The 14,791-nt window shown below is 32.2% G+C and overlaps 1 protein-coding gene across 1 annotated transcript; it reads left to right on the top strand.

The window, feature by feature from the left end:
* Nucleotides 1–2,355: 2,355 nt before the first annotated feature.
* On the top strand, nt 2,356–5,249 carry LOC149926216 (uncharacterized). Its single transcript, XM_090161904.1, has 10 exons — nt 2,356–2,685; nt 2,789–3,053; nt 3,131–3,364; nt 3,428–3,549; nt 3,608–3,812; nt 3,867–4,135; nt 4,201–4,289; nt 4,354–4,625; nt 4,691–4,864; nt 4,918–5,249. Exons 1-10 carry the CDS (start codon nt 2,356–2,358, stop codon nt 5,247–5,249), a joined length of 2,292 nt encoding a protein of 763 aa, XP_090018030.1.
* Nucleotides 5,250–14,791: the final 9,542 nt, after the last annotated feature.

The following is a 14,791-nucleotide window of genomic DNA, read 5'->3' on the forward strand; positions in this document are numbered from 1 at the left end:
TGACTATCAAACAACTGGTCTTAGACACGTCGGCATATCAATAAGGGGTCAAAGGGGCGCTGTGATCTCCTCGCTATCCCACAAAAACAAAGATCTCCCGGTAAAAGGACGGGCCCTTCCCTTACCTGGGGTAAAACACCAACAACCGAATCACCCAATCACCAAAATATTCGACCAGCAATTATTTTGGGGGAAAGGGGATGGTATATTTCTTATTAATTTGATATTTCGCATTACAATGTACAGGTCCAAAATGAACTTTAAAAACAGCGAACCTTCCCTAACATTCGGATAATTCAATGCAAATCTTACTTTTGGAATTACAATTTAACTATATAAATTATCACAGTATAAAATAAAGCTTTAGGCGAACCGTTCAGTGAGAGTAATGAATAATAAACTTAAAAAGTTAAATTGAAACATGTACAGGTCCAAAATGAACTTTAAAAACAGCGAACCTTCCTTAACTTTCGGAGAATACACTGCAAATCTTACTTTTAAAATTCCAAATTCAATATATAAAATATAACAGTATGAAATAAAGCTTTAGGCGAACCGTTCAGTGAGAGTAATGAATAATAAACTTAAAAAGTTAAATTGAAACATGTACAGGCCCAAAATGAACTTTAAAAACAGCGAACCTTCCCTAACATTCGGAGAATTCAACGCAAATCTTACTTTTGGAATTCCAAATCCAATATATAAAATATAACAAAATGAAATAAAGCTTTAGGCGAACTACTCAGTGAGAGTAATGAATAATATTCAAAGGGGCTATTTTTAACAATAGGTACTTTTGTTTTTTTTTGGGTTTTGTTTATTTTTTTAGATGTATTATTTGTCAAGGATTACAATAATGCAAAAAGTTTTAACCGCAATTTATTATTTAGAAAGTTATGATAAATTTAAAATTGTGACTTGCCAGCAATTTTTACCTAGGAAAATACGACATATTTCGAAATTTTTGTACTTGTTGGATGAGGTAGGACTGATGACGAATTAGATTTAACGACAAGATATTACAAAATTTTTAAAACGTGTGCAAACCGAAAATGTGTTTACGGCTTTTTTGGTTTTGTTATTGTTTTTTGTTTATTATTTGTCAAGGATTACAGTAATGCGAAAAGTTTTAACCGCAATTTATTATTTAGAAAGATATGATAAATATAAAATTGTTATTTGCCAGCAATTTTGGGCTAAGTGTAGAATAGCCAGAGATGGGCGCACTCTCAGCTCAAAAGAGTGGGAGAGCTATTTTTGAGCGCGAGCGCCACTCTCGGATGAAAAAAGAGAAGAGCGCGAGCGCGAGCTCCACTTTTGGATATAAAAAGAGAAGAGCGTGAGCGCGAGCTCCACTTTCGGATATAAAAAGAGAAGAGCGCGAGCGCGAGCTCCACTTTCAGATATAAAAAGAGAAGAGCGCGAGCGCGAGCTCCACTCTAGAGTGTAAAAAGAGAAGAGTGCGAGCGCGAGCTCCACTTTCGGTTATAAAGAGAAGAGCACGAGTGCGAGTTCGGCTCTCAGATAAAAAAGAGAAGAGTACGTGCTCCGTTCTCTTTAAGAAAAAAGAGGGCGAGCTCCAGTCTGCCTTTGATAAAATAAAAAGAGCGCAATCTCCGATGATGGCGGTGTTCCTCTCTCTGACCACGGCCAACTCGCGCAATAGCGGCCAGCCCATTCGTTGAATTTTCTTTGTTAACCTAGGAACAAAACTATCTCTCGGCGTCGAGCGCCCCTAGCGGAAAATTATTTTTAGAATAGTTTTTGCATTGAAGCTAATATAAAAACGAGCGTGGCGCTAAACGCCGAAAGTTTATAACGGGAAAATCCTTGTTCATGGAATTTCGGCGAATGGGTTGGCCGCTATTGCGCGAGTGTCAAAGTTGGCTGTGCTCTGACAAAGAACGATAAAAGTGCGGGTTTGGTTACCAAATTTTAAATTCGTGTGGGTCACGTGGTGGGACCAAAGACTATAATAGGTTTCACCTTTCATAGTCTTTGGTGGGAGACAGAGAGATTTCATTTGTCACGCGACCTTGCAAGTTGCGACTTGCACGCGGCTGCGGCGGGAAAAGCCGGGAAACTACATGATTCATGAACGATTTATTTCGGGCCTTGTCCTTTTTAAAATCGGCGTTGAGAACTTGAGGCAACGTGCCCTCGACTCCTCGAGGAGGTCTGGATCATTTCAGCCAGCAAGCCTCCACTCCAGCCTGGGTAAGATTCATTATCAATAATTTACTAAATCAAATGAATGAGCTTTTTGTGTAAAAGTTTTATAATGTCCTATTTTTTTTTCTTAGCACTTGAATAGTGAATTGAAAGTCACAACTCACAAGTAATAAATTGTAAATCATGGAGAAGTTGGAGAACCCGGAGAAGGATGAAAATCAGCGTAATCAACGTCTGGGAAGTGCCGACAGTGATTTAGATTTAAACCAAGACTCGAGTCAATTGACTGAAAGTCAAAATCCTTGTCCAAGTCCAACTCCTAAACCCAAATGGTCCAAATTGACAGTGCCACCCAATTATAAATTTGCCAAATCTGCATTATTTCAATCTGTTGGAGAATACTTTGATTATGCAGGTCACAGAGATAAAACTATTATTTTATACTGCAAGTTTTGTTCGAAAGAAATAACGGGTTCAGAAGGAAATAATTCCTACAATTTCCGTAGACATTTGGTAAGTTTTTATTCGAATTTCTATAGTATGGCATGCCGCATTGTTAGTCTTGTAGAACTTACCCAAGCTATGCTTCTAACGTATAATACTATCTTTCATTTAGAAACTTCACGGAATAAAAGGAGTATCTAACCCACGGCAATCTAATAGCTCTCCAACTGCTTTTGCTTCAATTTGTACTACTGACGCTCCAAAAACCATAGAAATTTTTTTCCCAAAAGAGTCTAATCAAATGGGAATTTCTAAGGTTGCTTTAGAGTCACACAAGACCAAAAAGAAGAAATGCACGCCTTGGATCCAAAAGAAATATAGAAAAGCTGTTCTAGTACTCATAGTACTAGAAGGATTACCTTTGCGTTTATTTGAATGTAATATTTACCTTAGACTTTAACTACTTCACAAAATTCGAATGCATGATGTATCCGATACATTTTCTAATATATAGCACCAGGATTTAAATATTTTATGAAAGAACTAAACCCAGATATCCAGACCTTATCTCGTAGGACGATTGGAAGGGACTTAATGAAAGCAGTGAAAAATAATGTGTTACCTAATGTTATGTTAAAACTTGGCAAAATTGATGAAGGGGCGATACATTTGACCTTAGATATATGGAGTACGAGGGCTCGAGAAGGGATTATTGGTATTAGGGTCCATTACATAGATACTACAGGCGGTAAGCTAGGTTTTTGAATTATCTAACTACATTTTTCTTCTCTTAATTGAACATTTTCCTTAGGAAAATGGAGATTGGAGTCCAAAACCATCTCGATGAGCCATTTTTCAGAGCGCCACACCGGTGAGAATATAAGGGGAAAGGTCGTAGAAGCTCTAAAATCCCTAAATATTCATCCTCAACAGGTAGTACTTTTTTCTATCTTTGGTTAAATCTAAGTAATCTAATGAAAGGATTCTGAAGATAGGAAAGATAATGGCAGATAATGCGTCGAATATAACGAAGGCTTTCAGTTCACAAGAACAGTTTAACGAGCATTATATGCCGGTTAAACAAAGAGTGCAATTATTGGATAACAGTTCCGAAGATGAAGAATTGGATGCCAACAATGAGTGGATAGATTTAGACAACATTAATATTGATACAGACGATATAGAAGAATTAGACGGTAAGTTAAAGGTAGTTTCGTGATTAAAAGCTAAATTACGTTTTAATTTTTAAGAGCTGGATGAAAAGCAAATCAATAACATCATACTCAGTTGGGAGAGAATTTGGTGCATGGCCCATTCTTTACAACTAGCAGTAAACCATTCTATCGAAGAGGATGAGGCAGCGTCAAGAATCATATCTTATGTCACAAAGATCATAAATTTCTTCAGACGATCGACCTACTACACAAGTCAGCTTAAGAAAAAAGCTGGAAAAGACCTAGTCCTTCCTGTTGTAACCAGATGGAACTCAGTATATTTGGCTTTAAATAGAATCAGAGAAGTAAATTCTTATTGAGACTATCATATAATGCGTGGTTATGATTTATAGTTTAATATTCATATTAGGGAGAGGTTTTTCTTGGATTACAGCAAGTCTTACTAGAAGCGAATAGTCAGAAGGAATTAAAAATAGAAATACCCAAAAATTTAACTAAGTATGTATAAAGGTTTTAAATGTGTTGTACTATTTTATTTGGTCATCATTGTACGTGTATTTAGGGGACTAATATCGAAGCTTTTAAATTTGTTACGACCGTTTGCAGAAGCGACGGACCTAATTCAAGCAAATAAAAAGGCAACATCACCAATTGCGCTTTCAACAGTGGCCTTTGCTCATCACAGCATAAACGCAGCTGCTGTAGGCACATTTTCAAAATTAAAATCAGCACTGCTTAAAAATCTAAGAAAATATTTTGTAAAATATTTTGAAGACGATAGTTTTGTGGCAGCAACGCTGCTTAATCCTAGAATCAAACTAAACTTGTGCAATAGTAATAGATAAATATACTTTCGAAATTCTGCTATTTCTCGTAACTAACTTTAGAATTTTTTCTAGATCAAAGTGCAAAAGATTTATCAATGCCTAATGAGGAATTTGCCAAACAATGTTTGGAAATGCAAGTAAATAAGTTCTTTCCCGAGGTGGATGAGCTTGAGCTAGAGGAAATGGATTGTAACTTTAATCTAGGCCATGATGAACCACTCTCAGATGGAAATGAAGTTAAGCTAAGTATGTTTTCCATTTTCTGTTGATTTCTCAAGCTAATTATTATATTTGTTTAGCAAATTATGAGAAGTTCCTTCAAAGTGTTATCCCACAATCCACACACAAATGCTCTGAAAGTATAAGTGAAGAAATGGGACGCTACTTTAAGGAAGGGATTTCAAATGATGAATCCTCAATTTCATTCTGGAACAGCAACTCTGAACGGTTTCCAAGATTGAGCCAACTAGCTAAAATTTTACTAGCAATGCCTGCGTCATCAGGCGACGTGGAACGGCTGTTCAGCGTTGCAGGTGCACTGAAAAGAGCCCGAAGAGCTAAGCTAAAACCGGATACCATTGAACAGATAATTTTATGTAGAGAGCATTTTGAGTCAACTATAATTAATTGATTTATTATCTACCTCATTGTTTGTGTTACAAGTACAGTTATATATTTTTTATTTGAAAATTTGTGATAAAAACTAGTTAAAGTACCTAACACTGTAAAAAAACATTGTTAACTATGTTATAGAAATGGGTAATTCCACGGTTTTACTACCTTCGGCACTCTTTATGTTTCGATAACCCTTAAAACCTGTCACTGGAATTTTCGTGGAGATCCGTCCAGTAGTTTGGTACTTACGCCATGGTCATTTTTGGTGAAATTAGTTTGACCCCTTATATCGAGGGAGCGATTTCTTAGCCAAATTTGATTAAAGAAAAGCGTACGGGTATTAAATATTTTTCTCTTAATGTGGATGAACAACGAGTAGTTTATATTTTTACACTCTTTTTTACCGTACGCCTTTTTTTTAATAAAACATTTCGTTATAAAATCGATCCCTCAAAATTAGGGGTGAAGGTAATTTCACAAAAATTACCACGGCGTAACTAGCAAACTACTGAACGGAACTTCACGAAATCTCAGAATCGGGATTTTCGACAAAAGTAACCCGTGACATGTTTTCAGGGTTATCTAACAATAAAGGATGCCCAAGGTACTAAATTATCTTTTGGAATTTCCCAAATATGGGAAGAGTCACGCGAATTGTGATCACAAGAGATCTTACATTATACAACGATTCTATTAAAGTTGTGATATTTTCACACACTTCAACCAATTTTTACTACTATCTTCCTCAGATGATTCACCAGAACTTTAACACTTAGCTTTAACCATTTCAGTATTGAAGTTTTTAAATTTGGTATATTAAACCGTTGATAATGGATAAATATGGTCCAAAAGCCTCGTGTGGATAGGTTAAGTTAACCTTTCTTATGTTTTTAGTTAAAGTTCTTTTAATATGTGATAAAAGTTTGTGATAAAAATCGTTAAAGTCTCTAACACTGTTATTTATTTATCCCCATCAGTGGTGCAAGCAATATAAGCAACTGTTGCTAAAAAAATAGAAGAGCGCGAGGTACTGCAAAAAAACGAGAAGAGCGCGAGGTACTGCAAAAAAATGAGAAGAGCGCGAGCTCAAGCTTTCACCATAAAAAGAGAAGAGCGCGAGTGCGAGCGCGAGCTTCCGCCATAAAAAGAGAAGAGCGCGAGCGCGAGCTCAAACTTACGCCATATAAAGAGAAGAGCGCGAGCGCGAGCTCAAACTTCCGCCATATAAAGAGAAGAGCGCGAGCGCGAGCTTAAGCTTCCGCCAAAAAAAGAGAAGAGTGCGAGCGCGAGCTCAAGCTTCTGAGAAAAAAAAGAGAAGAGCGGGAGTGCGAGCTCCAACATCTGACTCTAAAGAGAGGAGTGTGAGCTCTGAAAATTGGTTTTTGCCCATCTCTGAGAATAGCTGCCCCCCACCCGATTTTTTATATATTTTTTTTGGATAGAGGGCAAGATGGGGATTACTTTAATTTTCATTTTATTTTGGCGAAAATGAATATTAACAAAGATATGCCTTTTTAAACATTGGTCTTTTACAGTGAATTTTCCCTAGGACGATTCTTTAAATTCCTAGATTTGAATGCGTTGTGGATAACGTGGCGCTGATAACGAAAAAGAAAATGTGGAAATGCAAAACATACTAACTTACTTTTTTATTTCAGGTATTTTCGCCGTATTTCAATGCATTTTAGGGGTTTTGGCGGGGATAATGGGTTAGGTTATTTATATTATTAGGTTGGATTAATATCGGGTTGACGATACTTGATGCGTCAGGCTTGGTGCTGTCCTCTAGGTTGCGTTATAGATGGCCCATAGCTTTTTTTAGAATGGGGTTGGGGAGGCGCCGCGCGCCCCCAGCGCTCGAGCGAAGTGAGTGCGCGGCGCCGTCAGGCGCCAATACTTAGAATACATTCGACATTGTATAAGTCAACATCACACAGACGACATATAATATGACATAGTATGGTTATAAAAAGGCTAAAATGCGTTGAAATACGGGAAAAATCCCCAACCCTTAAAAGTTAGTACTGTTTTGCATTTCAGCCTTTTTCTTTTTCGTCATCAGTCCTACTTTATCCAAAAAGTATTAATATCTAGTAATTTAAAGAATCGTCCTCGTCAACAGTCCTACCTCATACAACACATACAGAAATCTCGAAATATGTCGTATTTTCCGTTGTAAAAATTGCTAGCAAGTAGCAATTTTACATTGAACATATCTTTTTAAATAATAACTTGCGGTTAAAACTTTTTGCATTACTGTAATCCTTGACAAATAGCAAACCAAAAAAACAAAACACAAAAAAACAAAAGTACCTATTGTTAAAAAATCCCTTAAAAAGTTAAATTGAAACATGTACAGGTCCAAAATGAATAGACTTTGATCAAACATATTTTCTTCCTACCTCTGTAAAAGACACATTAAAAAAATCGAGTTAAAATCATTAAAAAAATCTAACAGTTTTTAATAAAATACTTACTCTTATGATATATTATCAGCAATACTAGAGATTACTATGTTATAATCTTAAACTTTTGTGTAGAACGCATTATGTACTTTATGGTGACCGATTCCAAACTATCGAGTAATGGCGTCGTACAAAAGAAACTACAAACTGGGCTACCAGATATTTTAAAAGGAATTTAGCTTGGCCAACTTAGATCAGATTTTTCGCAGTAATTGGCTGTGATTGTAGAAATAATTAATCAAATGAAAATAATGGAAATAAAAATTAAGAAAATAATAATATAAAAAAATTTAAAATTAAGAACAGAAAAAATTAATTAAATAATTAAGTAGTTTTGATTTAACACGTAATTTCATTAATTCACGTTAAATAAACTCGTAAATTTAAATAATAATATTCTTAATAAAATTAATATTTGTGGTTCATTAATCATTATCAGCTCAAATACAAATACAGGTGAAAAAAATTAAAATTAATTGCTGATAAACGCACCTCTAGATAGCATTGATGTACGAAACATTTCGGACGAATAGTGGAGATCCATGCGACGTTGATTGGGCTGAATATCGGATGTCACGAAATTGGTTCTACGAGGACTAAAATGGGACGCCCGTTATTCGTCCCGTAGGATGAATTGTGGACGGGACCAAGCTGGGCTCTAAGGACCATGCTGGGACGTCCCAGGGACGATTTGTGTTTGCTGGGAATATTCATTTTTCAGTATTTTGAGTATTAAGATACCTGTTTATCTGGCAACCGAAAATTTTTTTGACCACTTACAACCAAAATAAGATTTTTTGCTTATTTTACCAAAAATTTGTTACAAATTTACCCTAAAAATGTTTCAATTTACCCAAATGTGGTCCAAATTACACATTTCGTGATTTTTAAAATTTTTAAAAATTTTGGTAGCTAGGACCCTGTGAAACCGAGAAAATCCCATGCTTTTTTAAATGGAGATTTTATTGTTTTAAGTGATCAAAAACATTTTCGGTTGCCATAGCAAATCGAATGGGTAGTGCAACGTCTCCTTTTCGGAAATTTCATATTTCATATAGGTCTACATTACGAACGACTTTGAACAAAATCGGCAATAAACACCTCGGGTACTTTCCTTGTAAGATGCCCGCCCGCTTTTGGCATCCTACACTATTAGTTTCACAATTATTACACTTAATTACAGAAACTGCTTGAAACCCTGCCCGCGCCTGAAGCTTTATTAGAACTAAAAAAATGAAATTGCAACCAGACTTTTAAAATTAGAGCATGCGGGTGTAACAAGAACAATTATGGGTGCACCGACCTTCGTGGTTGCAGTGATTCTTGTCAAAACAAAAGAGACATTGAAATTTCCTCGGAAGATAACGTAATTTTAAACTAGGATAGTTTATAGGTTAAATATTAACTATATATGTAAATGTAGAGTATTATAACTTTATATGTAAAAATATCCTTCAAAAATAAATTATAGTGAAAGGGTTTGAGTTTGTAACAGTATTAAATGTTTTTGTTAAAATTTCGTTACTTAAATTAAAATTAATCTAAATAGTTATTTCGTTTCTTAAATTTAAATTAATTTAAATAGTTATTTCGTTACTTAACTTTAATTAAATTTAAATAATTTTTTCATTACTTAACTTCCATTAAATTTAATTTAAATAATTATTGGTTATAAGTAGAGAAGGACTAAATATGAACGCTTTTATTTCCAAGATGGCCACCAAAACAACCCCCCCATCCCCCCAAAATATTTTCCAAAAACAAAATTTTTGTCCTTGGAAAAAGTCATATTTTTGTTTTCAATTTCACCTTGAAGATGATCTTTGACCTCGACGCCTGACACCTGTCCACAACCACTAAGCCTCGGTCTATCACCCCAACAAGTTTGGTCACGATCGGACAATGTCGAACCGAGATATCGGCGGTAATATGTGACCCCACCAAATACTTCCACTTATTTACTTTTGGTGTCATTTTTTTCGTGTTTTCGTTTTTTCGCCATTTAAAATGCTATTTAGTTATTTGCGAGATGGGGAAACCTTCGTTTTATATCCTTGGCAACTTTTGGCCACACCCAATCACGTGATATCCAAAATTAAACTTTATTTACTTTTTGGAAATAAATAAATAAACAATCAATACATAGTTTGCATCCCTACGTCATCAATGACGCAGTTCCAAGTATAGATATAAGAACCAAGAATAAATATTTAATTTGAGCTAGATTGAACGATTCTATGCCGCCATTTTGCCGGTGTAGATTTCTTAGTAAAACGGGGGGGTTAACAGTTTCAATCGTCTGTTTGCGGATTTTAATTATTTTCAAATGATTAAGAAATTAGTTTCACGTTAAAAATGGTTATCTGCCTGGTTAAAAATTGTTCGAGTAGTTCAATTACCAAGGGAGAGCGAAAATTGTTTATTTTATTCGATAGCGAAGGTAATTGTAAAAAGGATGACCGCAAAGGCCTAACTTTGATAAGCTTTGTCAACTTCTTTTCGTAGATATTTCTGTCGTAATTTGATATTTTATTTAAATAACCTGGCCTTAGAATCTTATCTGACTTTGTTTAGGACCCATTTAAAATTTTAAAGCATAAATCTAATTAGTTTTGTCGCTTTGACGAGATTACCAACAAAATGGCTACCTATTTAGTAGCTACGCGCGAAATGTTTTGAATTTTTGATCGCCCTCCCAGTTTCCTTGGAGACCATAGGCCCCTCCCTTCGGTGCAAACTATGTATACACATTTTAAAACAAATTACAATGGGGCTGGTCAATATCCGCCCGAGATATAGCCCCTTATGTATAACCCCGGTCGAAATAAAATACATATTTTAAAACACAACAAATTGCAATAGGCCTGATTGGTCAATATCCGACCAATAACTTATGTTTTACCCCTGTTGAAATGAAACTTTATTTACTTTTGGAGATAAATAAATAATACAATAACGACATAATAAACAATCAATACATATTTTAAAAAACACAACAAATTACAATGAATAAAAGCGGTATTTATTTAAGTAATTGTTTGTTTTATTTAAATAATAGGCTTATTCACTTTCAATTATTTAAACATTTTGCAATTTATATTAAACTATTAGTTATTTAAATAAATATTGAAATATAGCCGAGCTTATTTTATTCATGGATTAATCGACTGCCGAACACTAACTTTTGCAACTCGAAAGACTATAATTTTACACAAATGGATGGCTGGTTAATTTTTAATAGTAAAATAATATATTCTTAAGTTGGAAAATCATTTTTAAGTTACATAATCAATAAAAATTCCAAAAACCATTTATTGAAAATAAATAAAAAAAAATTAACTTTTTTAAATTAAAAATAGCAACATTGTAAATAGAATTTTCTCTGTCTATACACAGTGAACGAACGGGTATTTATTGGTGGCTAAATTAAAACAAAATTAAGTTTAATAATTTTAATTATTTTCAAAATTAAACATTACTTACATTGATTGATAATTTTTTAACTTTATGTTGAACAGCGTTACCAGAAACACGCTCTATGAAATTCTGCCGGATTGCGAGCGATATCTTTAAATTCATAAATTATAATTACCTCTAGGATATAACTGGTTCAACATTCTATTGTATTAGCCTTGTAAAACTGATTTTATAACCACACCCTAATTATCGTCATGCGTAGAATTTATCAACTCATTACAACCTTGTAAAACTAGATTGGATTTTTCAACAATTTACTGTCACACTTTCAAACGCAAAAATCTTCATAAAAATCGATTTTGCCCTTATCTTGTCAAATACATTGTAACACATCTCCGCGGTAAAACGATAAAATTATAAACCCAGATCACGTTTCGCCAGGAGACATTCAACAGAGCCAGTGAGAAGAAAAAACTGTTTTTTACAAACAACCGCTAGATATTAATAAAATATCAATTAATAAATCCTCTAATTTGAAAAAAATTGTAAATAAAAATGAATGTTTTTAAAAACAAAGCTTATTGACAATTTACTTTTTGAAGATACAATCGTTTATAATACTTAACAACTATTGATAATAATAGTAATAATAATAATAATACTTCTTTCGCAAAAGACTAAATGTATTGGTTACCAGAATATTGCAATAAATAAGATAATAGAATTTACACCAATAAAATTATTTTTTAAACAATTGCAAATTAAATTATATAAACAATAAAGATTAACAAAACAATCTCAAAATATATACAAAATAGCCTATTTAATTAAGAGATAATTAGTAATATGAAAAAATTAAAGGTTGTAAATATAGAAATATAAAAAACAAATTATAAGGACACAAATAAATATAGTTATATTTACCTGAATTCGTAGAAGATATTTCTTTACTACGAAATTAGGTATCAGGTTTGAAATTCGGGCTAAAACTTGTAATTGTTAATTAGTATATTAAATAAATATAATGATAAATATTAACTAACAAATTATTTGATTTTATGCTGTTGTAATGTGTTTACGTTGTTAAAAGAGCGGTTTTTATGCTGAATTCCCCTACACATTTGAACAACAGCATCATTGCTAATAATGGAATGGATTTGGATTTGAAAATAAAAATGTTTTTAAATTTAATTATTAAAAAACGTAAAAATAAATAAAAAACAGTATCATTTTTGTATTTTTATATTGTAAGCGTAGTTTCTATAAATCAATTATCTGTAAAAGCTTTTATTATAAATTAAGATAAAAAATATAAGAATCATTATTAAGATTTCACTAGAGTAAAGTGAATTTTCTCAAAAATACTTTTATCTTATATTAATAAAAAATAAGTGTAACCTGGTACACTATCGAATGTTAATTATAAAACAATTTAATTTTATCGTATATGTTTTTATATAGAGGGAATTATTTACGTGTTTAAACAGGCAACGTAATTTGTTGAACTTGTGTGCTTTTTCGAACGTACGGGCGCAACGGTCTTAGATTTCGTTATTCTAATAAAAAGATAAAACTAAACATTAATTAACACTAATTATATTCTGTTTTCAATCCAAGGTATCAGATTTCGAACAATTTAGCTTAAATTATTATTTACTAATTAGACGACATGTTCTACAACCTGTGTCATATAACCGTTTTATTTATGGATTTCAGTTTAAACACAAAGACAATTCAACTGTTAAGTACATAGAATTCAAAATAGAAATATTAATTGCAGAAGCATGTTCCTTAAAAAAAAGAGGATATTTAAATCGATTATTTTTTTAATTTTAAACCGTTATTAACGTTCCATTATTAATTCTGTTAAATTCACAATGCGCTTCGGATTTCATCTGTTAGTTATTAAAATTTAAATATTCGGTTTTTTATGTTTGCCGAGCGAATTTTACATTTTCAACTAATGTTAAATATGTTAGGAATTCTATTTATAAAAATATTTTAAAAATTAATTTAAATTTTATTTTTAATATTTGTTAAAAAAATTCAAAACAACCATTTACTTTCATTGAAGATATTCAATAATAATTATAATTTATATTAACCAAAACGAACTTTGCAGATAAAAAAAGGATGTTTATATATGTTGGTAAACAAGACAGCACACACAAATATACTAAATTAATATTGAGTTAATTAAAAAATAAAATAAAATTAAACCAAAAACAAAAATAAGAATAAAAATTTAATAGAAAAAATAATCAAAAGATTCATTAAAAATAAGTTTGAGCTCTAATTAAAGAAAAATTAATTAGTTTATAACAATTTAAATAACAATGTTATAAATTCCTCTATCCGTAAATAATATTTGTATCTGTTGTCAAATAGTTGAGATTGAAATTTAAAAAAAATAAGTTTGATATTTTGAAACAAATGTTAGGTTGATGTTCTAAATAAAATAGCCTTTGTTGAATATTTCAATTTGAATTGATTATGATTTTGTTGTTTTTGATGTATAAAAATCATTGAACAATCGCTTATAAACCCAATATCATTTTTCTTTATATGTGCACGGTAACTTTCCACCAACTATTTTAATTTCTATTACAAACATTGAAGATTTAAATTACATTAGCAAATTGACGGTTCAAGGTTTTAACATATACTATATTACAACCATTTTCGTTCCGAATACAAGATCTTTACGACGTTCTAGTTCTATAATATAGAAAATCTACAATTAACGTGGAAATTGTAGATATCCTTTCCAGTACCAAGATCCACATTTGGAAAAATTATAATTTTATTTAAAAATCTATTTTTTTTGGACAAATATTTCCGTCATAGTCCTACAAAACTGTTAAATGTACACATAAGACAAGAAAATTTACATTTATACGAAATGTTTATTATATTTTCTACAAAAGCATGTTTGGATGTATTATATAATAATCGTATGATTAAATCTTATAAGAATTATCGCGATGTTTAGTGTTATTTAAAACTTTGAATGCTTGAATTAGTAAAATATTTCAAACCAGGCAAGAATAAGTTCCACTTAACCGAGCGAAGAGTATATGAATCGCAAAACACATTCTAGCCGGGGGCCACACTATTAATGGATAGGTAATTAACTTCTAGTCGTTTTACCTGTGGGTAAAAGTGATGAAAATGGAGTCAATCGAACCTGTAGTAAAACTGGGTGTTATCATGTTGCCGAGCTTGTTCACCTTGGTATTAGGTATTATTTTTACGGTCTGTTATTGAACGTTCACAATTCACTTCTATGTGATTCAATAGGATTTATTGACCATCACCTTGATTAATGTGCATTGTATTACAATCAGTTTAATTTATTCCGATAGTTGGATTTACCACATACTATACAAATAATCCTTTAAAGTTGATCATAGCAAATTTAACATATTAATAATGGTGTCCTAGTTAAAATATTTACATGCCAAAAGAACATTATTAGATAAATACACCAAGCTTAAAGACCATTTTCAATATAATAATATATCAAATGGGCTTTGAATTTTAAAATGTAAAATATATTATAACAGATTTGACATACTATGAATTACATTATTTTTTCGGTATTTATGAAGATTATAGTAGAATATCGCATTAGGAAACATTTCCATAATTTTAGTTTTAATGTAGTATGCAATTG

This window comes from Leiobunum rupestre, chromosome 10, assembly GCF_980474605.1.
Source record: "Leiobunum rupestre chromosome 10, qqLeiRupe1.1.hap1, whole genome shotgun sequence".
NCBI classification, from domain to species: domain Eukaryota; kingdom Metazoa; phylum Arthropoda; class Arachnida; order Opiliones; family Sclerosomatidae; genus Leiobunum; species Leiobunum rupestre.

Coding starts and splice junctions, on each gene's coding strand:
- LOC149926216 (XM_090161904.1), top strand. CDS start 2,356: ATGGAGAAGTTGGAGAACCCGGAGAAGGATGAAAATCAGCGTAATCAA. Junction 3,550..3,607: donor TAAATATTCATCCTCAACAG/GTAGTACTTTTT, acceptor AGGATTCTGAAG/ATAGGAAAGATAATGGCAGA. Junction 3,813..3,866: donor CGATATAGAAGAATTAGACG/GTAAGTTAAAGG, acceptor TTAATTTTTAAG/AGCTGGATGAAAAGCAAATC.